The sequence below is a fragment of the Lucilia sericata genome, unplaced genomic scaffold (genome assembly GCF_015586225.1).
Source record: "Lucilia sericata isolate MDLA Ls3-8-SP2 unplaced genomic scaffold, ASM1558622v1 Contig000272F_arrow, whole genome shotgun sequence".
In the NCBI taxonomy this organism is placed as follows: domain Eukaryota; kingdom Metazoa; phylum Arthropoda; class Insecta; order Diptera; family Calliphoridae; genus Lucilia; species Lucilia sericata.
In genome coordinates, this window is record NW_023994297.1 from 212,143 (window position 1) to 235,671 (window position 23,529).

Consider the following 23,529-nt stretch of genomic DNA (forward strand, 5'->3'; position numbering starts at 1 on the left):
CGATTTATAGAATGCGCATAAGGTTTACATGGTCACACAGACAGACAGAAGGACAGATGGACATAGCCAAATCGACTCAGAAAGTGATTCTGAGCGGATTGGTATACCAATAGGACCAATATTTTTGGGTGTTACAAACATCAGCACACATCCCCACTATAGTGTTGTAGGGTATAATTAAATATGTAAACCAATTTTTACTATACAAAAGTTATTAAAAGCTAAGCAACCTATTTGCTTAGAATACTTATCCATTACGCAGCTACTTTTTCTACAGAAAACAGCAAAAACTTTCCTAGCGAAAAAATGTCCGAAACACAACTTTTCTATAAGCAATACATACAGTCACATTTTCTATACGAAATACAATTGAGCAAATTATTAACGGAGCCACACTATCTATTGAAAACTTAACGAAAGGAGCAACCTTTCTTCTATAAAAAAGTTGACGACACTGAGCAAATTTTTTTATAGGTAACACAGGCCAATAGGCCAATACAATTTGAAAAAAGTTGAAACCCATATACCAAATTTTACTTTTATAAAGGATTTAGCATCACTAAATCCTAATCTGGCCTCAGAATCACGTCCATAAAAATGTAAAACCCCGGTTTTGGCCGTATTTGAGACCTTATAAAAGCAGAAAGCATTTTATTTTATAAAATCAGTTATGACGTCTGAAAATCCATTATGTTGACTTCAAAATAAAGGTTTAACCTCTTTCATATATTAATCATTCTTCGTGATATCTTAACTAAAAGCTTGACGCAATTATAAATCCGAAAACGCTATATTTATTTTCACATAACTAACTATAATGTTAATCTGTATTAATTTCACAATAACATATTATTAAAATTTTATTACTTTATTATTATACATATAAATATATAGTAATTGAGTAATAATTTTAACCCTGACCTAGGAGCTTGAACCTCCTTCTGCTTAATAATAAAGTTATAAAATAAAAATCAACAACAAGGAAACTGTTGCAAGACTTGATGACAATTTCATATGTGCGTATTAACATTTTCTCCATATATAAAATACATAAATAAATTTACTTTAATTTGTACATAATGCACATTGATATACATACATGTATGTTTGTGTGGATGAATGGTATTAAACATAAATCAATTTAAATTGAAACAATAAAATAAAAACTGAATAAATGCATTTAATATCACGTACTTCACACCAACCCACCACAACAAATCGGGCCAACCAACAAGCAATCAAACAGCAACCCCAAATGGGCAAAAACGATAAAAAAAATCTTTATATGATTATCTACTACTACTCTTTTTGTTCATCTAAGGAAATACTATATGAACGAACGAACAATGAACATTTGTCATGTTCAACATAATCAGCTTAAATAGTGTAAATTCCCAAATGGATGAAGAGAAAAAAAAAAAAAACAACTGTTGGAATCAGCAGCATCAGCATGGACAATCAAGGGTGCAACTTAAAAAAAAATACTCAATGATGTTAAAATATAAAATTTAAAAAGGCAAAGTTACAAAAAAACCAGAAGTGCAGCGGAAAACATTTGAATGAAAAATAACTTTGTGCGTACTGAATTTAATAGAATTTCCAGAGATTGAGAGAACAAAAAAAGTCTTCCGCTTTACATGGGGGTATTAGGAAACGTGTTCGGTGGTGGATGGATGAGTTTAAGGCAATTAAGTTTAAAAAGCTTAATTTTCAGAACATAACGCAATTTATATGAAATGATTCTCACATTTTCAATTAAGTAAAAGAAGAAAGACTCTAATGCATACTAACGTGATAAACATTCCCAAATTACCTTCAAAAATGCCCATCTACCGTTATTAAAACACGGACTAGATTATAATTTTTAGAACAATATAATATACTTACGGCTGTATTTATAAAAACTTATTTTAGGTTTATTAAACAATTTTAGGCAAAATTCAGGAAAATCGTATTTTTAAACGTGAAATAGCTTAAAACACCTTCAATAAACCATTGACAATTAGAAGAATTTTATTGTAGACCCTTCTTTAAGCCAACAATAAGTTGTTTTTTAACAATTTTTTTCTCAGATAAAGATTTTTCCGGTAATTTTAGGTTGATTGCGAAAACTAATTATGGTTTCTTTTAAAATAAAATCTAAAAATTCTAATTTTAACGTTTACAAATTTGTAAATAAAATCCCAGAAAAATTTTAAACGATTATATTTTGAGGAAAAAACTCAAATCTAGGCATTATTGGATTAATGCATGAATATTTGACAATATTCCAATTGTCCAGCACTATTTTTAGGCAATTTGGAAATGCCCGTCTGTCAACCAAATGATGGACAAAATCATTTGATTTGGCTTTTTCAAAGTTTGTTGGTTAAATATAATGCCATAAAGTAATTAACCATGTAAATTATATTGATTAGTGTTATACTAATGCAAAATATATTCGCCGGCATTAAAATTAGTCAAATATCAAAGAAATTTATCAATATTTGCAAAAATTTATCAAAAATTACAAGAAAAATAAGTAAAAATAAGAAAATGTGTGATAGTGATGTATATTTTGTCGCAAAATATCCGTTATTCGGATACTTTTAATAATAATTAGAAATTATATGTTATATTTATACATCTGAACTAAATAGACATTTATTAAAGCCATATATATATTTATTTTTCTTAAAAGTTTGTTTTTATTGTCAAAAATCTATTATAAACAAAAATATGAAATTAAGAAAACCGAATCAACGAATATTTTATCCTAATTGTACGCAACACTAACACATAAAATGACAGCCATATTGTACAGTGCTGCCAACTTAAACATAAATCAGCACAATAGTTAATATACGTTTATTATTTGTTTATGAATATCACAATTTTATTAATGGTTTTTAAGGCTAAAGTGTGCTTTAACTATTGAGTGCATTAAAAGCAAAATAAGATTTTTTTATAAATACAAGCGTTAGTCTTTTAGGGCAGCGGTTCCCACCGTTTTTTACTTCGCGGACCCCTTGAGGAATTTATTTAATTTCACGGACCCCCATACATATTTTGATATCTTATTGTTATAAATAACACTGTGATACAAAAGTGAAGAAAAATAAAATGCAGGCGTTCTCATATACCAATTCTATTTCGTTATAGTCCATAGAGTACGAATATATTTTTAGTTTTCCCCTAACACTTCGTTAACTTACTTTTTAAGAGCAAAAGATGCGAAAAAGAGCCATTTTTGAAGTTTTAAATTTCAAAAATCATAAGTTTAGTAGTTTTCATCCGATTTTCAAATCCGATATTTTTTTTAATGATACAAGTGTCTTTTAATCCAAAAAAAGAAATCCAAAATTTATGGTCAAATGTCTGAGTTACGGTCGTTTAAGTAAAAAAACTCACACTTTTTTAAAAAATTTTCATCATGCTCTACTTTGACCATGAGGCAGTGAGTTCATCTTTTATTACTTTCCTGAAGAATCACATAAAGGAAGGTTTCTAAAATTTGTTATTTCATAAAAATCTATGATTTATGCCAATTTTTCTAATAGCATGTTTCTCGAATTTTTGGTTTTCTCCATACAAATTAATTTTTGTATAAAAATGTTTATAAACATTTTTTAAACTTGTTACAAAGAAAACCAGAAACATGAACGTTTTTGTATGGAAGAAATATGCTATATTTTTATAAAACTTAGCACAACTCATAACCTTTTTCATCGATTATGATAAATTGACCATCATTGGAAACCCAACTTAATGTGCCTTTTTTCAAATGTAATAAAAGCTAAAATTCATGGCCAACGTAGAGCAGTTTGAAAATTAAAAATTGTGAAAAAAGTGTGAGTTTTTTTTACTTAAATGGCCGTAACCAAGACATTAATCATAAATTTTTGATTTATTTTTTTGGGTTGAAAGACAACACTTGTATCTTTAAAACAAAATATCCAATTTGAAAATCGGTTGCAAACTACCAAACATATATTTTTTAAAGTTAAAACTTCAAAAATAGCTCTTTTTCACATCTTTTGCTCTTAAAAAGGAACTAAACGAAGTGATCGGGAAAAATTAAAAATAAATTCCTACTCTATGGACTATAACGAAATGGAATTGGTATATGAGAACCCCTGCATTTTTTTGCTGTATCACTGTGTAATTGTTCGTCCGAAAATTATCTTAGTCCTGGTCCATAAACCCTATAAAATATTCCCGTACATTGAGAACATTTAGTATTTCGGAGATGTTTTCAATTTCATGGTTTTAAATATAGAATGACTTCTAACATGATGTTTAATTTTATGATCGTGAGAGCTTTCATGTTTATTTCTCGTCAAGGTAGAGAAAAGGTTTCTTTAACAAGTATTGTCGACATGTGCTTAAAGAGTCATGTTTCTAAATTTTTTTGCGATTGCATAGGAGTGAGCTGAGTATGTAAGCTAAGTTTTCGGGAAAATATGTGAAAGTTAGACTTCTTCGATGTTGTTGCGGAATGCGTTACCCACATAAAATATGACTTGAACTCTTTGCGAATGTACTGTGAATTTGGATCTTAAATTTGAATTTTAAAATACCTACGAATTATTTTACTGCGTGGTTTTGACTATTTACGCAAAACGCTATGAATTTTCTGATGTTGATTTAATAATATTGGACAAAATGAAGTTAAAATCTGTGTATCACGTTGGAATGGAATATTTATATTTAAAATTAACTAGATTAACACTTTTGCTTACAATTTAAAAAAATATTATGAAATGTGACCTAACTTCATATTCCGGGATACCAGTATCAGTATTTAATTCTAAGGCAAATCATTATCCGTCTGCTATAAAAACATTTATTTCGATACATATATATTTTTAAAAATTACAAATCACGTAATACTTTACTTTATAAAAGTGAAACAATAAATTTGTAGGGCCTAGCTTCATCCTGATAAACGACCGAAACAATAAAATTCAAAGAGTCACCAACAAATCTGGGATTATTGAATAAAAATTGTGTATTTTAGTATTTATGAAAAATTTGGAGATATTTTTAATATTTTCTAACAAATAGAGAATATTTTTTATTCATGATTTTTTTCGTTCGTCTTCGCGGACCCCCTAGGATTTTGCTACGGACCACTAGGGGTCCGCGGACCCCCTTTTGGGAACCGTTGTTTTAGGGTATATTGAAGATTCTAAAAATGGTACTGTAATCTACTCTACTAGACCTATCAACTTCACTAGGTCTCGCGATGAGTGTATTGATTTTTTGTAATTTTGTCACACCGTGTAATTCATTCAGTGATTTTTTTTTTTCATGATAAGGAGCGCACAACAGGCCCGATAGTGGCCTAGGTGTATTTCTTCGGATTTGATGTGGTATACATCCTCCTATCAACCTAACCTAACCTAACCTAGTCTTTTATAAAGTTTCAATCAGTTCCAAAGACGAAATTTATTGAAATCCCTCCATTATTTCTATCACCTCCTATACAAATCTGTTGCTAATGTAAATGTTAGAGGCTACAAAATCTACTTCATTAACGGAAACCCGTTTTACGAATCCATAGTTCTTTTAGAGGTTATTTGCGGTCTGCAGCAGAGATACAAGCCGATGGGAAATGATCGCCGGCGGCGGCGCAACCATTTTGGGTCGGCGGCGGCGGCTTATTACAGAAAATTTCGGCGGCGGCTAAATTGTCGGCTCAATTTAACTTTTTCTTTAGAAATTGACCTTATAAGGTTTATTATATTGAAAAATCTTTGTATAATAGTCTGTTACATAGAAACCTGTCTCTATATAAGTTTTTTTCTGCAGAAAATGGACATTTATTGTAGTTTTCACTATTTTAATATTAGCACAATATTGTGTGGCAACTCTTTTCAATTTGCCATAAGAATTTAAAATAGTGGCAACTCCGTTCAATTTGGTGAAATTATGTTCTGAAATACATGTGTGATTCTAATCTTTATCAGCGGCTACGTTTAAGCCGGCTTAGCTTTTGAGCCGAAAGAAGTCGGCGGCGGCGCGGCTTGCAAAATATTACCGGCGGCCAGCCGCCGTCGATTTGAGCCGTCTCGGCTTGTATCTCTGGTCTGCAGATTCTAGAAAGTGCCAAAAAAGCACCAACCCAAGAATAGCGTTGGTATTTCACAAACAAATTAAAAAATCGAAACACTGAGACCAAAGTATAATTAATGAATCTGGCCTCAGAATTTTTCTATCACATGAGGTTTTCGAGATTCTTAGCAAATACAAGAGATTTTTTAAACAACTCAAAATGTAATAGTTGTGGTTATCTGATCCGTTTTAGGTTTAGTGGCGAATAAACTTTGGTTTAATCACAGGCCCGTATATCAAACAATCAGCTTATGTATTACGCCTATGGAATTCTAATCAATCACTGGATAAAATAATTATGTACTGTGTGTAATGCGAACAGAGTAATTTTGTTAATTCTTCTTAAATTTCACTTTAAAACAGACAATTGATAACTTTATGCAACCCTAAAATTGTGTTTAAAATAAAAGAGAGAAAAAGTTAAAATTGGTTTAAAATAAATCCCTTTTACCACAAAATCGTTTTTTCCAAATTCCAAGTCATAAAAGAAATATAAAGAAGAAAATGTTGAATAAAAAGCTAACGAAGCGAGTATAACTTGTGCCACAAATGTGACAACATAGATCAACATTTATCCAGTATGTTTGAATAAAATGTGCAAATTGTACAATGTCAAAACCCCGAGGCATAATGTGACATACCACAGTTACAGTCACATAGAAGGCAAGTCACTCAGCAGTCAAGATGACAAGGAAGGGAATGAGAGGAACTACGTGTTAGATAGTGTGTGTGCGTGTGTGTGTGAGTATCTGAACACTAGTATGTAAAACGTGCAGATGTATAATGATACTAAAGAACTAAAGTTGTTTTAACAGATGATGATGACTATGACTAAAAAATTGTTGTTGAAATGGGTGTGTTTTTCAAATAACCCAACTAATCAAACATTGGTAAAATGGCAAATAGTCTAGAACACAATTGTTCTAAATGCATTCGTTAGTCACATATGCACAAGTAAATTTGATTGATATTTACATATATAGTTAGTTTCATGCTAAATAGAAACATTGTATGCTTTCAACTTTAATTTTCAAAATGTTATCATCAGGATGCAATAATGTTATTGTACGACACGATTGTCTTAAAATCATCACCTGTCACTTCATAACTATGAATTAAAACTAATTTTGTTGATTTTTTTAAAGAAAATTTTATTGATGGCACATTAATGTCTTTCTATCTATGCCAAGGATAAGAATAAAAAAATACAAATTAAGGACTTAAACAGTAACTAATTTTTAGATACATGAATTAATGAAAAAAAAAAAAAAATAAATATCAAACATGATGGAGTTATAATTACTGCACCTAGCTTTCGGTGATAATAATTGCGAAATGGAATGATTGGCGAATAGACGACAAATGAGGCAAAACTCAGGGATCAACCATTACACGAATAAAATATTCAAAAATGCTCTGCCCTTGTACGATTTTAGCATAAGTGTAGGACTTTGTAGGAAATTGGTCTGTGTAAATATAAGGGTATTCAATCATTCGTGTTTCTATATTATTCGGTTAGTGAAATAATTATTTTAGCTTTTATGTTAGCCGAGTGATAATCGGATAATTTAAAATTATTCGGTTAATCGAATAAAAGGAAACTGGATGTTTTTATTAATTTTATAAATAGTAAATTCTAATCGGGTTTGAAATTCGAGCAGCTAATCGACAAATGTTAGTCGATTAATCGTTTGTATACTCTAGTAAATATGGAGCCCAGCCTGGTAAAATGTTAAATCGAATAATTTCAAAATCAGTTTGGTTCGGTGGAAAAGCTATGACAATTGACAAAAGCGTAAAATATTCTTAATTAAACAATATACTGTTAATAAACATCTATGTTTTGGATGGAGACATGTAATATGGTTAAGCCGATTTTAGAATTCAAACTTTAAATTCAAATCAAAGACAAAGCCGTTTAATACATTCTCTTGAGAACAAGATAAATCCTCATACGACATCATAAGTACTCTTAAATCTCCATCAACATTTAGATATGCCTGTGGACACATTTCCATTACATGTTTCTTTTATTTTTACACCCTACACCACTATAGTCGGAAGGGCGTTATGGAGTTCTGCTTTTGTTTGTATACCAATCGGCATAGAATCACTTTCAGAATCGATTAGGTCTTGTCCGTCAGTCTGGCCGACTGTTCATGTAAATCCTATGCGCAAGGCATGATCGCATTTTTCAAGCTGATTCGTTAAAATATGCCATGTACGCATTTTTGGCCCAAGGACGAAACCTATTGCAAAAGATTGAAATTGTTCCATTATTTCGCTTTTCCCCACCGTCTAGAGCTTTTGAGCTGATGTTAAAATTTCTAGTTAAATATTCTAGTTTCTCAACAAAAATCGTCACAAGTATGATTTACATAAGTCTTGATCACCATGCCGGATGATCGGGTTACATTTGAACCTAGCTCCCATATAAAACTCCTTCACTTGTATCGTGATGTAATTAAGTATAAAAAATTGTGTTTACATAAAATTTACATAACACCATGCAGGTCCTCCGGTAGGATAGTTGGAAGTATGCTAACTTTTTAGTCTGGGGGTCGTGGATTCGATTCCTATCAGTGACTTTGATCTGCTTAACTATAGCATCATCGTTACCCTGTATTATAATGGCTCAATAATTAAATCCAGGCAGCAAATTTTATGCGAATCGATCCATATTTCCCCCTAGCCCATTTACCCAGGAAAAACTTACATTGAAAAGTAATGAGTTAAAAAGCTAATAAAACCTCTTTTCACTACTAATAAAACCTTCTTTTAACACGGTGGTGTCATTGGAGGCAAGTACTTCCACGCTCGCTTACAAATAGTAAGTTAAAGAAGTGCTTGCAATTTATCTTACAAAGAAGTTATTGAGAAAGTTGTTTTTTTAATAATAAAAAGAGCCAGCTAGAATACGAACCAGGGTCTTTGAAAAGTAAGTGGTTATGGATGTACAAACCATTACCGAGTTATTGCTGGGTATTAATTCTCCATTATAAAATTAGGTTTTCATTAATAAATTTTATAAACATATCGAAACTAAAGTACAACAACATAAATGCTTTATTATGAAAAATAAATCGCATTTTATACTCAAAACTGGTGTAGGATATCATATGACACGTCATGGCCCACTATACTTTCTTACTTCATTGTTATTGCTCTTGTATCATTGTTGAAGTTAAAGTTGTTGTAATTGTCGTATAGTATTTTCATTGTCATTTTTTTATCATCCATTTGACGTTTTCATTTCTTTTATTTTTGTTCTTGTCGCTAATGTTTTAGCTTTTTGTTTTCTTTTCATAGCATTTATTTTTTTTTTTCTCGATCTCCGCCTCGTACCATCCATGCATCCACATCCATCAACAAATTTTTCATTTGTTTTCTTTTCTGTTCCAAATTGGAGCGCAACTGGCTGTTGTTCAAGAAGAGTGTCATGTGTTTATTCAAGAGAATTGATGTTTTTTAGTCGGTTGATTTGTGTTTTTTTATTTTTTTGTTTTATGTTTCTTCTCGTTTTCATTTCTTTTGCTTATTGTTATGTTTATTCAAGTGGATAAATTGGCAAACAAAAAATATGTATAAATAAGACGTCATAATGATGTTGGGGCTAGATGCAGAAATATAAAAAACAAGAGAAATTTTCAATACTGACCAAACAATAATAAGCAAGACTTTCACGTTTTTATTTTCTTTGTCATTAACCCTTTTTGCGGAATTGGAAGTTAAAGATTAATTTAATGTTTAACATGATGATGCTCTTGGAAAAATATCTATCATTCTAGCTACGAAACTGGGGGTATATAGGTAAGTGTTGTTTTTTTTTCTGCTGATCAGTAGAAGTTATACACTGCTAACTAAAAGCTTTCTTTTTATAACACATCAAAATATTGGTTGTAGGGGCACATGTACATACAGTGGTGGCCGTGAGGTTAGCACACATGGTATCGGTTAACTTTAACATCAAATATTTCCTATAGTTCATTTCTATCTGGACAAAATCTTCACAAGAACTCACTAGAAATTTCGTGACATAAATTTTAAATTTCAGGCCTTAAATTGGAAAAATTCTTGGGGATTTATGCTTTTATTTGTTGCTCCATATCATTTTGAATGATCTCTATTGGATTGGGATCGAGAAATTATACTGGGCACTGCAAACAAGTCAATCGCTTCCAAGCAACACATCTCTGTAGTTTTAGAATATTTACAGTCGTTATCGATCAAAAAACGCTATTTAGACTCTTAAATACTTTAGTAAAAAAATCGTCAACGACCCAAAATACGTTAAAAGTACAGGTAGGAGCTGCTTGGAAGCGATCGGAATTGTCATGGTTGCAGTGCCTAGTACAATTTCTCGATCCCAAAACTGGCAAAAATTCAAACTATTGCAATAAATTTAACAAAAAACTTTAGTCATTCAATGTTTATATAAATCTGATTATGCCAATCCATAATTTACCCAAGTTTATACATATTAAGATCAATATATGATATTAATATGAGGTGGGTAATTAAGATCGTAACAGAGAATTCCATCGCAGTATAACTTGTCCACAATAATGATATTTTAAATGTTTTCAGTTCCTATTGGTTTTATATATATATATATATATATATATATATATATATATATATATATATATATATATATATATATATATATATATATATATACATATATATATAATTATTTTAATTTATAAAACTATACAAGTACTTACATACGTACATATGGTTAATTTCATGTCAAGTGGCCCAACTCAAAAAATCGTTTTTGGCGAAAGGTTAGTACTATTGGATAGTATGTAAGACACAAATTTTCAGCTCTATCGGTCAAGAACTGACGGACTTAGAGGGAGTCAAAGTTGGACATTTTGGTCATACAGAGTGTTATTCAAATGAGTGTAATTTTTCCTAGAACCAATAGGTGAAAAGTTACACTCATTAGAATAAAACCTGTATGACCGAAATGTCCAACTTTGACCGCATTTAAGCCCAGCAGTTCTTGACCGAAACCGTAGTGCAATTTTCGTCCAAATCGATTTTTTGAGTTTGGTCACTTGACACGAAATTGCCCATATAGAATATTTGCTATATAAATATGTATATGTACGTTAGAGTGTCTCGAGAAATAGCCTTTTTAAGAATTTGAAACATATTTGGCTGTAAATTATTTTCGGTTTTTATCGAAATAGGTCGTAATTTTTAGTTTATACAAAAAATATTGAAATTTTCTTTTTTTTTTGACCTTTTGTTTGGTCCATTCCATAATTTTTTAGATTTTTTTTTCGAATTTATATGACCCTTACAATACACTAAAAGTCGTTTTGCGGACCAGAAATACACCAAGAAAAATATTTTTCTCGAGAAAAGCTCAAAATTAAGGAATTTTTGAGACCCATTTCGAAAAGATTGCATTACATTTTTTGAACATATTGTACTGAGATCAAGATTTTCAATTGCTGACAGAGAACTGGGGCCCTCTTCAAATTTCTTTTTTTATTTCTCTCGCAAGTGATCTATGGAACAGCCTAATGATCTTACATAGATATGTACATATTTATGTATATTTATCTCACAGCAATAAAAACCTTAGTGGGAAGATAAAATTATTCTAAAACAACTTCACTACTATGCATATTCATAATGTGTGACCAAGAAAATTATATGAATCATAAAAATAATTATTAAAATTTATTATAATAAGGGTAGTTGTTTGAACAGCATGTAAAAATAAAAACAAACATTAATAAATAAACAGAAACAGTAGTAAAAACTATAAACAATTTAAATTATTAATACGAATATGTATTCAATTTCAAGATAAAAAGAAGCTCATTAAATTATTATAGACTCTTGAAATATAAATGATATGAGATAGTGATATGGAAAAAACTAAATAAATATTATAATTGGCAAAAGTCTGAAAAAATGAGAAACATGTGCATCATTCAGCAAAAAAAAAAAAACACACACATACTTCGGAGGTATTGAAAATGCAAACACTGATGTAAAAGTAAAAATATATATGTACATACATACTAATGTACATAGATAAAAAATGATTGTAGAAATGTGTACTATGATGAGTGGATACAGTAGAATACCAATAAATTATGACCAATGGAATATAAATTCTAAAAATTGGATGCTTTGTAAATTATAAAAATAATAAAAACATGAATATAATTCATATTACTATAACAAATATCTGAACAATAAAATAATTTTTATTTAAAATGTGTTATTTTTAGAATTAACTAATGACAGTTAGATATTTGTCTTTACGTGTTTACTTTCAACTATGCCAAATCTGGTACGTCAAAGTTATATTGGATAGTAGGCCAAATTTTCAGCGCTATCGGTCTAGAACTGCCGGACTTAGATGGATCAAATTTGTGCATTTTTGGTCATACAGATTTTTATTCAAATGAGTGTAACTTTTCACCTATTGGTCCTAGCAAAAATGTTCCAAAGGAGTTCAGATGGCTATCTCTTTATTGTTTAAAAAAAGTTTTTTAATTTTGTTTTTCAAAAGACTCCCTTTTTTTGTTTTAAAGAAAGCTCAGACAATTTCAGAAACAAAATATCAAAAACGTCTATTTTGAAAAAAATAGCGGAAAATTAAGTGCTAAATATTAAAAATATTTTTCTTTAAAAAATTTTTTTTTTTAATTTTAAAAATTTAAAAAAAAAAAAATTTTGGAAACAATGAAGAAATAACTATCTGAACTCCTTTAGACAATTTTTGCTAGGACCTAAAGGTGAAAAGTTACACTCATTTGAATAAAATCCTGTATGACCAAAATGTACAACTTTGACCCCTCTAAGTGCGGCAGTTCTAGACCAATAGCGCTGAAAATTTGTGTCTGGCCTACTATCCAATGGTACTAACTAACACTTGGTGCAAATTTCGTCAAAATCAATTTTTTTGAGTTGGGTCACTTGATGTGAAATTGCCCGCCCATATGTATAAGAAACTATAATCGGACATGGACGACCATATGATACTCTACAGCATTTATGCAGCATTTATGTTGAATTTTACCTTGGTTCCAACATATTTAATAAATTTATCGACAAAAAACTAATTTTGAAAAGATATACTACCTATTATATTTGACGTATTTATGATCTAAAAGACCCTAATCGGAAAGTGCGGTTGTATGGGGGGGGGCTAGTTGAAATAATTTATTCAACCATTTTCAATAGCGTTCGTCCTTGGATCAAAAGAGGGGTACGTGCCAAATTTCATCAAAATTGCAACCTGTAGCGTGCGCAAAAGGTTTACATGGGAACACAGACAGACGGACATAACTTAATATTTTCCGGTGTTACAAACATCAGCCCAAAGGCATAATCCCCTTCCCGCTATAGTGGTGTAGGGTATAATAATTTTTAGTGACTCAGACTTGCTCATTTTGATTTCTCGTCCGGCTCTCGCTAGGGTCACCACATAGGATCTTTGTGGTTCCACCAACATTTCATTATACTAAGAGACCTTATAAGCTCTTGCTGCCTAAGCAATGTAAATATTCATCTTTAGTGAATTTGTAAAAATGCTCGATTAGCGTTAAATTTAAAATAATAATTAACAAAAATTTTCTAAAATTTTTTAGAAATGCGTACATATGTAGGTATTTATAAACGAATTTTATTGTTAAAATTCAAATTGAAGTTTTTGATGCAATGTTCGCTTAGTCGTCGGCTTATTTGTCATAATTATGTGGTTAGTTATCGTGCGCTTTAGAATTACTTGTTATTTTTACTATTGACAATAATGATGCCAACAATAATGATGTTGTATTTATTGTATATCTTATTTAAAAGAGAATAGAAACATCATTATAATTATGATACTCACCGACACCGTATTTGTTGTTTGATGGTATCCACATTTTGTTTATTTGTTGTTTTTTAAAAGTATTTATTAAATGTTATTATTGTTGTTGTTTGTGTCAATTATTGTTGTTGTTGTTATCAATTAAGCACTACGAGAGAAAGGTTACAATAAATTAGATGCTTTAAAAATAAAATACTTTATATTAAATTTTTTTTGAAAACATTTTTTAATGGAAAAACTATTAAAATATTGTAATTTCTTATTAAAACTTAATTTACATTTGTTAAACTTTTTATATTTCTTTTTTTTTTGCACTATTTTGCACTTTTACTTTTTCTTTACACACACTTTTTTACTTATACACTACTACACGCCTTTTTCTCTTGCATTGAACTTATTTTTTTTTCTATATTTTTGCAGACTTTTTTGTTTGTTTAAAAAAATCACTTTGATTTTGTTTTTAAATTATATTTATGGCTAATTTAAGAATTTTTGTTTAGTTATTTAGTATATAATTTGTTTTGTTTTAATTTTAGCATTTTTGCAAATTTTTTCTAAGTTGCTAAAAAATATTGTATTTTTACAAAATTTTTCACAACCGCTTTCGTCGTTTAGTTGACTATAACTACTGCGTTGCGCGTTTGAAAATCGATAAATGAATACGTCTCTTCTCCTTTAATTTTCCTATAGGATTTAGTTTCGTTGTTTTTGGATTTTTTGCTTTTTTCTTTCTTTCTTTCATTTATTCACTTCATTTTAGTCTTGTTTTTGTCTGTTTTAATAAATAATATCTTTTGTTATGCGCTAAACGTTGGCAGTGCAGTTTAGCTGCTGCTGCTATTACAGCACACTTCCTCTTTTGCTGCCAGTGTTGTTATTGTTATTATTTTTATTCGTATTTCTTTGTTGTGTGTGTCGTCCGTCTGTCTTCTTCCACTCCACCACTTTTTCAACTTCCTTTTTTTTCGTTTCCAATTAGAATCACTGTTTCATTCTCATTGTATGTAAAATATTTTAATTCTTATTTCTTCTATTTTACTCTTGTGTGGTAGTTTTGTGAGCAATTTCTTACTGTGTATTTATTTACCTCCACTAGCACTACTCACGTCCATACGCCACGAGCTGAGAAATATAACTAAATTGGGGAGCAGTAATATTTTGTTTATTGCCGTTTTGTTTTCATTCGTGGAAACACCAACAACACATAAGGGCAGCATACATGTTGCCAGATAATATTCGCATAAAATCGTCAAAACTGGCCTTAAAATCGGCAATATATTTTTGAAATCTTTATAAAATTAAAAATTTTATAATTTTTTACAAAAATGTTTACATTTTATAACTTTAATGTAATAAACTTAAAATAAATAACATGTATATCGTACACCTCATTAAATTTCACCGTTTTTTTTTTTTTTGTTTTTCGAAATTCATTCTAGATCAAATTTCTTACGAAACCAACCTTCATCCCAAATCGTGGCTTAATAATGATAATCCGTTGATCCAGATCACCAAATATTGAAGTTAAAGCAAAAAAAGAAATTGTATTTTCGAAAGAATCAATTTGAATTTTTGGCGGGAAAATCATCAACTTCCATTATGGGGCCGCCCTAATGTACATATGTAACTGTGGTCCTCTACAAACTATATTGTTTCAAATACATGAACAAAATCAATGTTAAATCTAAGACTGCAGAATCTTAAATAGCCTTCATATTAATTAAACTGGTTGTAAGAATTATTAAATTGAAAACTTATAGAAAGCCCTTTTATCTCTGACTTGTATAGAAATAATTGTATATGTATATGTATGTATGTCAAATAATTACACTTAATAAGTATTTTTTTAAAATTTACATATGTGTTTAAAAATTACTGTATTTCCCGATTTTTTCGAATATTTTGTATAAGGAAAATAAAAAGTTCAAAATACTCTAAAAAGCCATTGAATTGGCAACACTGCTTTCAACAGCTGTTGCAAAAAAGCATTGCCAGCACAAAATGTAAAACCAAAGAGAAACTAAGAATCAAAACAAAAACTAAAAGTCCTCCGGGAAAATCGTTTATTGCAGTATTATTATAATAGAACTGAAAAAATTTATTAATCTCCAAAATGTCCGACTCCGATTGTGATTGGTTTGACAAGGATGACGAAGAACTTTTCAAAGATGTGCAGAAAACTGTAAAAACCAAACAGCAAGCAAATACCGAATATATAAAGACAACAACAAATACTTTAGGTGAAACGTAGACATTTTTTTCTTTTTTGGAAATTACCGTAAAAAATAACTAAACATTTTCCCATTACAGATGATTATATCAAAGAATTAACCCTAAAAGCAGCTGCCCACAACAAGGGAGATGCCAAGAAGAACAAAATTAAAATAACGGACCTAAGAAAATTATCCACAATGACTCCACTGGATATTTTCTTATACACAACAACATTGGAGTATGATTTCTTCATGGATCAAATTTATTTAAATGATAGTCAGGAAAAAATTATACTTTATACTAGCGTTTTGGCTACAATTTGTCGTCTAGAATTGCCAGGTTTTCATAAGGATGTGTTAAAGAGTTTTAGTCTCAATAGCAACCTGCATGAACAATATCGTTTACTCGTGGCTAAACTAATGTGTAAACGTTTCAAGGATATGTGGTTAAAGGAAGAAGAAATGCTACAGTTTATAAACAATATGGAATTATTGGTATTACAATCTTTTAAATTGTTTTGTAAGGAAGAAGAAGGAAATTTACTGCTAAAGGATCTGCTAAACATTTTGGAGCAAACGGATAATGTGTCCATTAAAAAGAAAAACATTGTTTTACAGCTAAAGGAAAATCTGGAGCAAGCCTTAAAACAACGTGAAAAAACTGAAGATACTCTGGATATATTCCCCACCTTGGAGGATTTAACAAAAGGCCAATCACAATCCCTTAACAATGACCTCGAAATTAATAATCAATCCTCTTCACAACAAAGTGTTCAAGAATACCTATCAAAACATCTGGGGTTTCTCAAACAAGACTTTCTCTTGCCCCTTAAAGATTGTGTTGGTTTATTGAAAAACAAACGTAGTACCACCGAATTACCAGATAATTTTTATGTTTATGAAAATGTTCTAATTGTTTTAAATGAACAATTTTTGGATGCCTATCGCCATGAATTGGTATTCGTAGATGTTTTAGGTTCACGCAGAAATATGGATACGGAGGATGTGCAAATGCCGTATCAATTGCAGGAAAAGCTACGTAAAATCAAATCGGGAGCTCTGTTATGCTTTAGCACAAGTTATAATTTTGACAATCTAATATTGGCCACAGTAACGTACACTAGTCATGAGTGTATGAAGGAAGGATTCGTAAGTATTAAAAAATAATTTTTAGTTTTTAAAATCATCCAGGAATTCTAATCACAATTTTTACAACTTTCAGATTGGTATTGAAATCGTACGCCAGTACAATATTGGCAACATTTACAATCGTAAATTGTTGATGTTTGAGACACCGGCATTTTTTGAGCCCTATCACAATGTTTTCAACTATTTGAAAAATTGCACCATAACCAATTTTCCCATGAAGAACTATATAGTGGACATGGAAAATCCTCAAGACAAAATACCCACATATTTAAATGAAAATACAGTTTACCAATGTTATGGACAAACATTCAAACCTCTAAAAGAAGAACCACCACAAAATGTTCTAGGATTAAATGATTCACAATTGCAAGCTTTCGGAAAGGCTTTTAAACAAGAGTTTACTCTTATACAAGGTCCGCCGGGTACAGGTAAAACTTATCTTTCAGTACAAATGGTAAAAACTCTAATAGAAAATGCTGAAACACCTTTGGTTTTAATAACCTACACCAATGAATCTTTGGATAAATTTTTAATCAAGATATCTGAGTATACAGATAAAATAGTAAGATTCGGCAGTCAATCTAGAGATCCGGCTATAGCTAAATATAATATTAAAGATGTGGTGGAACATTCACAAATTAATCCCAAATTAAAGAGACTGTATTATTTGATTAATATAGAATTTAAAACTAAATTTCAAAATTTACAATTAAAACACAAAGAATTCGATGGTACAGACGATACCTATCAAGAGATTTTAAAGGCCCAGCGCGAATTGGCCGAGGTTACTGAAAAATTGCAAACAATTAGAATTATGTTCCAGTACTATGTGGCCAAAGAGAAATCAATAATTGCCCTGACCACCACTTGTGCGGCCAAAACCAATTTTCTATTTCGTTTGCTGAAAAGCAAAATCGTTATTTTTGAAGAAGCAGCCGAAATTTTGGAATCTCATGTTGTGGCCTGCTTAACACCCTACACGCAACATGTTATAATGATTGGTGATCATCAACAACTGCAACCCTATAGCTCTAGCTATCAACTCCAACAATATTCTCACATGAATATTTCATTATTTGAAAGGATATTTACCAAACAAACCGAACCCATACAATTGAAAACTCAATATCGTATGCATCCAAAAATAGCTGATCTCTTGTGTAATACAATTTATAAAGATTTGAATAGTGATGAATCGGTTACACAATATCCAGCCATACGTAAAATGTCAACAAATCTCTTTTTTATGACTCACAATATAAAAGAGGCAAAAACCCAATATGATTCATCACTGTATAATCCCTATGAAGTTGAGGAAATTATTAATTTGTCATTGCATTTAATTGAGAATGCTGATTACGCTGCAGAGGACATACACATATTAAGTCCTTATGCCAAACAGGTTGATTTAATTAGAAAGCAGGTAAGAGAATTGATTCGTATTAAAAAACTATTTCAGAAAATTCTACAAATTCTACAGATATAAAGTGTATTTAGGACCCTTTACTTTTCTAAAACAATTTGCATTCGAAATCCTGTTCAGATACATTTTAAATATGATATGAATTTTCTGAAATATAGTTTAGCAAGCCGTACATATTTTTAAAGAAACTAATAGAATATTGTTTTTAACTCTTTCAGTTGCAAAAATATCCCTCTCTTTACAACTTAAAGGCGTCTACCGTGGATAGTTTCCAAGGCCTGGAATGTAATATTATATTGCTTTCATTAGTACGCAATAATACAATACCACAAATTGGTTTTCTAAAGCAAACAAATCGTATATGTGTAGCATTGTCACGTGCCAAACATGGCATGTATATCATTGGAAATCTACAGCTGCTAAGTCAATGTAGCAGTACATGGTTGCAAATTCAAGAGAAATTATTACAACAAAATGCCATGGGTCCCAAATTTCCCATAGAGGCGTAATTTCGTATAACCAAAGATTTAAGCATAAACGATATTTTTTTTAATAATAGCATAAGTAATAAAAAAAGTTTCAATTTATAAGAATATTCAATCGCCGTAATATATTTTTTTTAATTTGTTTAAATGTTTTACTCATTTTCACATAACTTTTTTGTTTGACGAGAAAGAAAACTAATTTGTACTTAATTTATTATTTCATTTTTTATTTATTTTAATATATACTTTTTATTTTTGTAAACGTATTTTGTTTGTTTGTAAACTACAATACTTTTGTTTAAATCAAAATGTGAACAGAAAGATAAATTATTTTGTATTTTTTTTAAGTTTCGTCTCCTTATTTTAATAAAGAATAAAAATTACTTGAAAATATTTAACGGGGTTTTCTTTTTAAAATGTTTTATAATTAATTGTATTTTTTAAAATAGACAATATTTACAATGCATTTCAATCGTGCACTTTGAGTTTTAATTGTAAGTATGTATAGCGATCTCGAAATTTTGGAAATGCAAAAAAATCGATAAAAAAAATAATGAAATTAAAGAAAAAGGTTACGGAAAATAAAAACAATATTATTTGAAGAAATGATTTTTATTAGGAAACCGATAATTTCTAATGGGTGGGGAATAGCCTGGAAGAAATTATTCAATGAAACTCTAGTAGATTTGCAAAAAAAAAAAAAAACGACATTTCAATATAATTCAAATTTTTTTATTTCAAAAATTTAATTTTTGACTGAAAATTTCATTGTCCGTTTTTTTTTAATTTTTCTCACTGGAAAATGGATAAGTGATTAAAAATTACAATTGTACTAAAAAATAGATTTTTCACAAAAACATGACATTTTATTAAAACGAACTTTTTTTACTAAAAACTTGATTTTACACTTAAATTTTGATTTTTCACAAAAATATGATTTTTTAATAAAAATTAATATTTTTACTAAAAATTTGATTTTGTATCGTTTGTGTTTTACCAGTGCTACGTACAGATTTAAATACGGAGTAATTTGCAAACTTAATTTTCGAAAAGTCTATTCCTGAGCGAAAAAAGGTACTATTTTTATTAAAACTTTTCACAAAGAAAAAAATGTTTTCCACATCGTTCTAGTCTAATTTTTTTTTTTTTGAATTTTAACAATATTAATATAGACCAGGCCTTGGTAGAATAAGATTCTATAAAGTACTTTTTGTATTTTTTGAAATATTGAATCTGTAAACATAAAACTTAACTTGATTTAATCGGGGGGACTCTTTTGTACTTTTTCTTTTTTCAAATGGTACTTTTTTGAAAATTTAAAGAGATTTTCCCAAATGGTACTATAATATTGAACATAGAAAGGAAAATTTTAACATGCAGGTTCCTGACTGAATAAGAATTTTTAAGAGGGTACTTTTTCGTTCTTCAACTGACACTTTTTGAGTTTTCTATATAATTGAACATAGATACATAACATTTTTGATTGTATGAGAATCTATAAGATGTAGTTTATAGTACTTTTTCACTCTTCAAATGGTACTTTCGAAATTTTCTATAACTAACAAGTAAGACAGTATATTCGGGCGTGGCCGATATAATCTTGTTTCCGGTACATTTATGCAATTTATGGACGATAAACTATTTTTTTTTTTGTTTATATATGAATTTTGGACATTTCTGAAGAGGACTTTGTATGGGAGCTAGGTTCAAATGAGGCCCGATTTTTATGAAATTTGGCAAGGTCATCAAGGCTTATATAAAACTTATTTGTGCTGCTTTTTATCGATACAGCTATATTTAACATAATTATGAGCTCAAAGGCCCTTTTCGGGGGTTCAGTTGTATGGGGGCTAGGTGAAATAATAGGCTGATTTTAACCATTTTTAATAGGCTTCGCCATATTGTGTACCAAATTTCACACAAGGTTTACATGGACAGCCAGCCAACCTCTCCATTAAAGTTGTTTAGGGTATAAAAAGCTCTAATAGCAGAGTTGTAATTGAATCATTCTTTTTTGATTTTAATTGGTTTGGAATTAATTCTAACGAATTGGGCAGAAATGAATTTCAATTTGTTTTCAATACAAATGATTTTATAAAATGAATTTCCAATTCAAATGAATTTGTTAGAGTGAATTGCAATTTATTTCCAATTCATTTGAATTGATATTGAATTCATTCAAATGAATAATGAATTGCAATCAATCAAATTCAAGAGCTAAAACATGGAAATTTATCCAAAAAAATGTTCAAAACACAATTGTGTTTCATAAATATGCTAATATGCTATGTATGTATGTACATTATCTAAAAAACGCATTCAAAAATTTTCAACTGACAACCAATTCACACTGAAAAGAAGAAATAAAAATTGAAATTTGAGCCAATTCAAATTAATTTGGTAAAAATTAATGAATTCTAGTGAATTGAATTGCATTTCATTTCGACAAATTCATTTGAATTATAAACGAATTGCAATTCATTTGAATTGGAAACGAATTACAATTCATTTGAGTTTGAAATGAATTGCAATTCATTTTTAACAAATTCATTTGAATTGATTCAAATTTCATTTCATTCAATTCATTTTTGTTTTGAATACAATTAATTCAAAATTTGCTCATTGAATTGCATGAATAATTCGCGAATTAATTCAAAATTTGCTAATTGAATCGCAGGAATAATTGAATGAATGATTCATTTACAGCTCTGTCTAATAGTAAGTTTTCTATTCATAAAGTAATAAATTTTCTTTTAAAATTTACATAAAAGTTTTTATGAAAACATTAATTTAAATTTTATATAAAAATAATCAAAATTTTATATTTAACATATTTTGAGATTAAGAGCCAGTTCCTCCAAATACGAAAGTTTTTTTCATATATTTATATTAAAAATATGTAATAATAATTACTCGCATTTATTTAATATAAACATAACAAAATTTAGTTTTTTAAAGAAACCGGCTTTCAATTTCAATAAAAAAATAAATATAAAATAAAAATGTAAATAAAATAAAAAAAATGTACATACCAATTTTAAATTTATAACTGAATATGAATACAGAATTTTCACCGTATGTTGCTTGATGAATTAATATGTTGATTGTTGTTGTGGCAAAATGTTGATGATTGTTGTTTAAAGATAATTACAATTTCGAGACTAACGAATTACTTAAAGTGCCGGCCAGTCAACTTGGACGGAAAATATTTTTTTTTTAAAAGAACGCTTTGTAAACATTGTCTAATATTCTAGTTAACATATTAGTTAAAAAGCCAATTTTTATATTTGTTTAATAATTTTACACACATATTGCAGATAGATAAAATTAAAAAAGAAAGTTGCTGACTTAATGCTGATTTTTGAAAAACAAACGATACAGTTGTTAAATTAAATTAAAACTAAAAAAAAATCTCGAACTTTATGGGACTAGTAATTTGTATATAAACTACACGATAAGTTATTATCTGAAAGTTAAACTAATTCCATAATAATCTTTAGTAAAAGATATATTATTTTTTTTTTTAATATAGAATTTTGATTTTAAATTGCATTTCATGTTTAAAATTTTGATTTTTATTAATTTTTCATCTATTTTCTGGAATTCGTTAGAAATTATAAAATATTGCTAAATAAGTCCTCATAAATAGCGAGTTTCAATAAATTTAAAAAATATACATATATATTTAATTTTACAGTGGCCATTGATTTTTGAAAAAAAGGCAGTTTAGTCGATAACACTATGCGACAAAAATAAATATCTAGGAAGTGATACTCACCCCTATTCTGCATTTCAATTCGAATCGAAAATTTCTCCGTTTGACAACTTTGGTATTCTGCATTTCGATTCGAAGCTCCGTCACTAAAATAATAACTTACAAAATTCGAAACGAATATGGAATTGCTTCTTCTTTTTCATACGATTCCGTTTTTTTGTTGGAATACCAATTTTCGAGCGTAACGTAACTGAATGCGAAAACATAATCAAAATGCAGAATAGGGGACACTATTTGTTTGAAAGGTGCTTCCAAGTACAATAATGTTTATGAAATTTTCCAAACACCTCCAAAATCTTGTGATACGGGTTAAAAAAAACGGTTTTCGCACCTTTAACCAGTAACTTAGTTAGTTTTGCCTATTCATAAGTAAAACCCAACTTAAAAATTTGTTATAATAAATAATTCTGTAACTTCTTTTTCCAATTCTAATGAAATTTCACATACGTAAAGATGAAGTGTTGACCTTTAGTTGAGTTTTACCATGAAATGTCAAATATTTCCTCCTAAAACGTATACGTTTTATATATCAATTGATT

General features: G+C 29.3%; 2 protein-coding genes across 4 annotated transcripts in view; one reads left to right on the forward strand and one right to left on the reverse strand.

Annotated features, from left to right (window-relative positions):
• The window catches only part of LOC119603064 (dedicator of cytokinesis protein 3), a 77,030-nt gene extending 61,969 nt beyond the window's left edge, over positions 1-15,061 (reverse strand). Inside the window, exons 1-2 of one of the 3 annotated variants that reach the window (XM_037954933.1) lie at positions 14,292-15,061; positions 13,967-14,093 (exon numbers count right to left, since the gene is read on the reverse strand). In XM_037954933.1, coding sequence (XP_037810861.1) covers positions 13,967-14,000 — 34 coding nt within the window. In that variant the 5' untranslated portion in view covers positions 14,001-14,093; positions 14,292-15,061. Of the gene's footprint in view, positions 1-13,966; positions 14,094-14,223; positions 14,242-14,291 lie in introns of those variants that run through there. The other 2 variants (XM_037954934.1, XM_037954935.1) reach the window with 2 other exon arrangements.
• Positions 15,062-15,954: 893 nt separating this feature from the next.
• LOC119603070 (NFX1-type zinc finger-containing protein 1) lies at positions 15,955-19,608 on the forward strand. Its single transcript, XM_037954946.1, has 4 exons — positions 15,955-16,185; positions 16,256-17,307; positions 17,381-18,730; positions 18,949-19,608. The coding sequence occupies exons 1-4, from the start codon at positions 16,059-16,061 to the stop codon at positions 19,237-19,239; spliced, it is 2,820 nt and encodes a 939-aa protein (XP_037810874.1). The 5' UTR covers positions 15,955-16,058; the 3' UTR covers positions 19,240-19,608.
• The last annotated feature ends 3,921 nt before the right edge of the window (positions 19,609-23,529 follow it).

Bases quoted from the DNA above. Each gene is read 5' to 3' on its own strand.
- LOC119603070 (XM_037954946.1), top strand. From the start codon at position 16,059: ATGTCCGACTCCGATTGTGATTGGTTTGACAAGGATGACGAAGAACTT. The intron at 16,186-16,255 runs GTGAAACGTAGA...TTCCCATTACAG, and splicing joins GACAACAACAAATACTTTAG to ATGATTATATCAAAGAATTA. The intron at 17,308-17,380 runs GTAAGTATTAAA...TACAACTTTCAG, and splicing joins AGTGTATGAAGGAAGGATTC to ATTGGTATTGAAATCGTACG.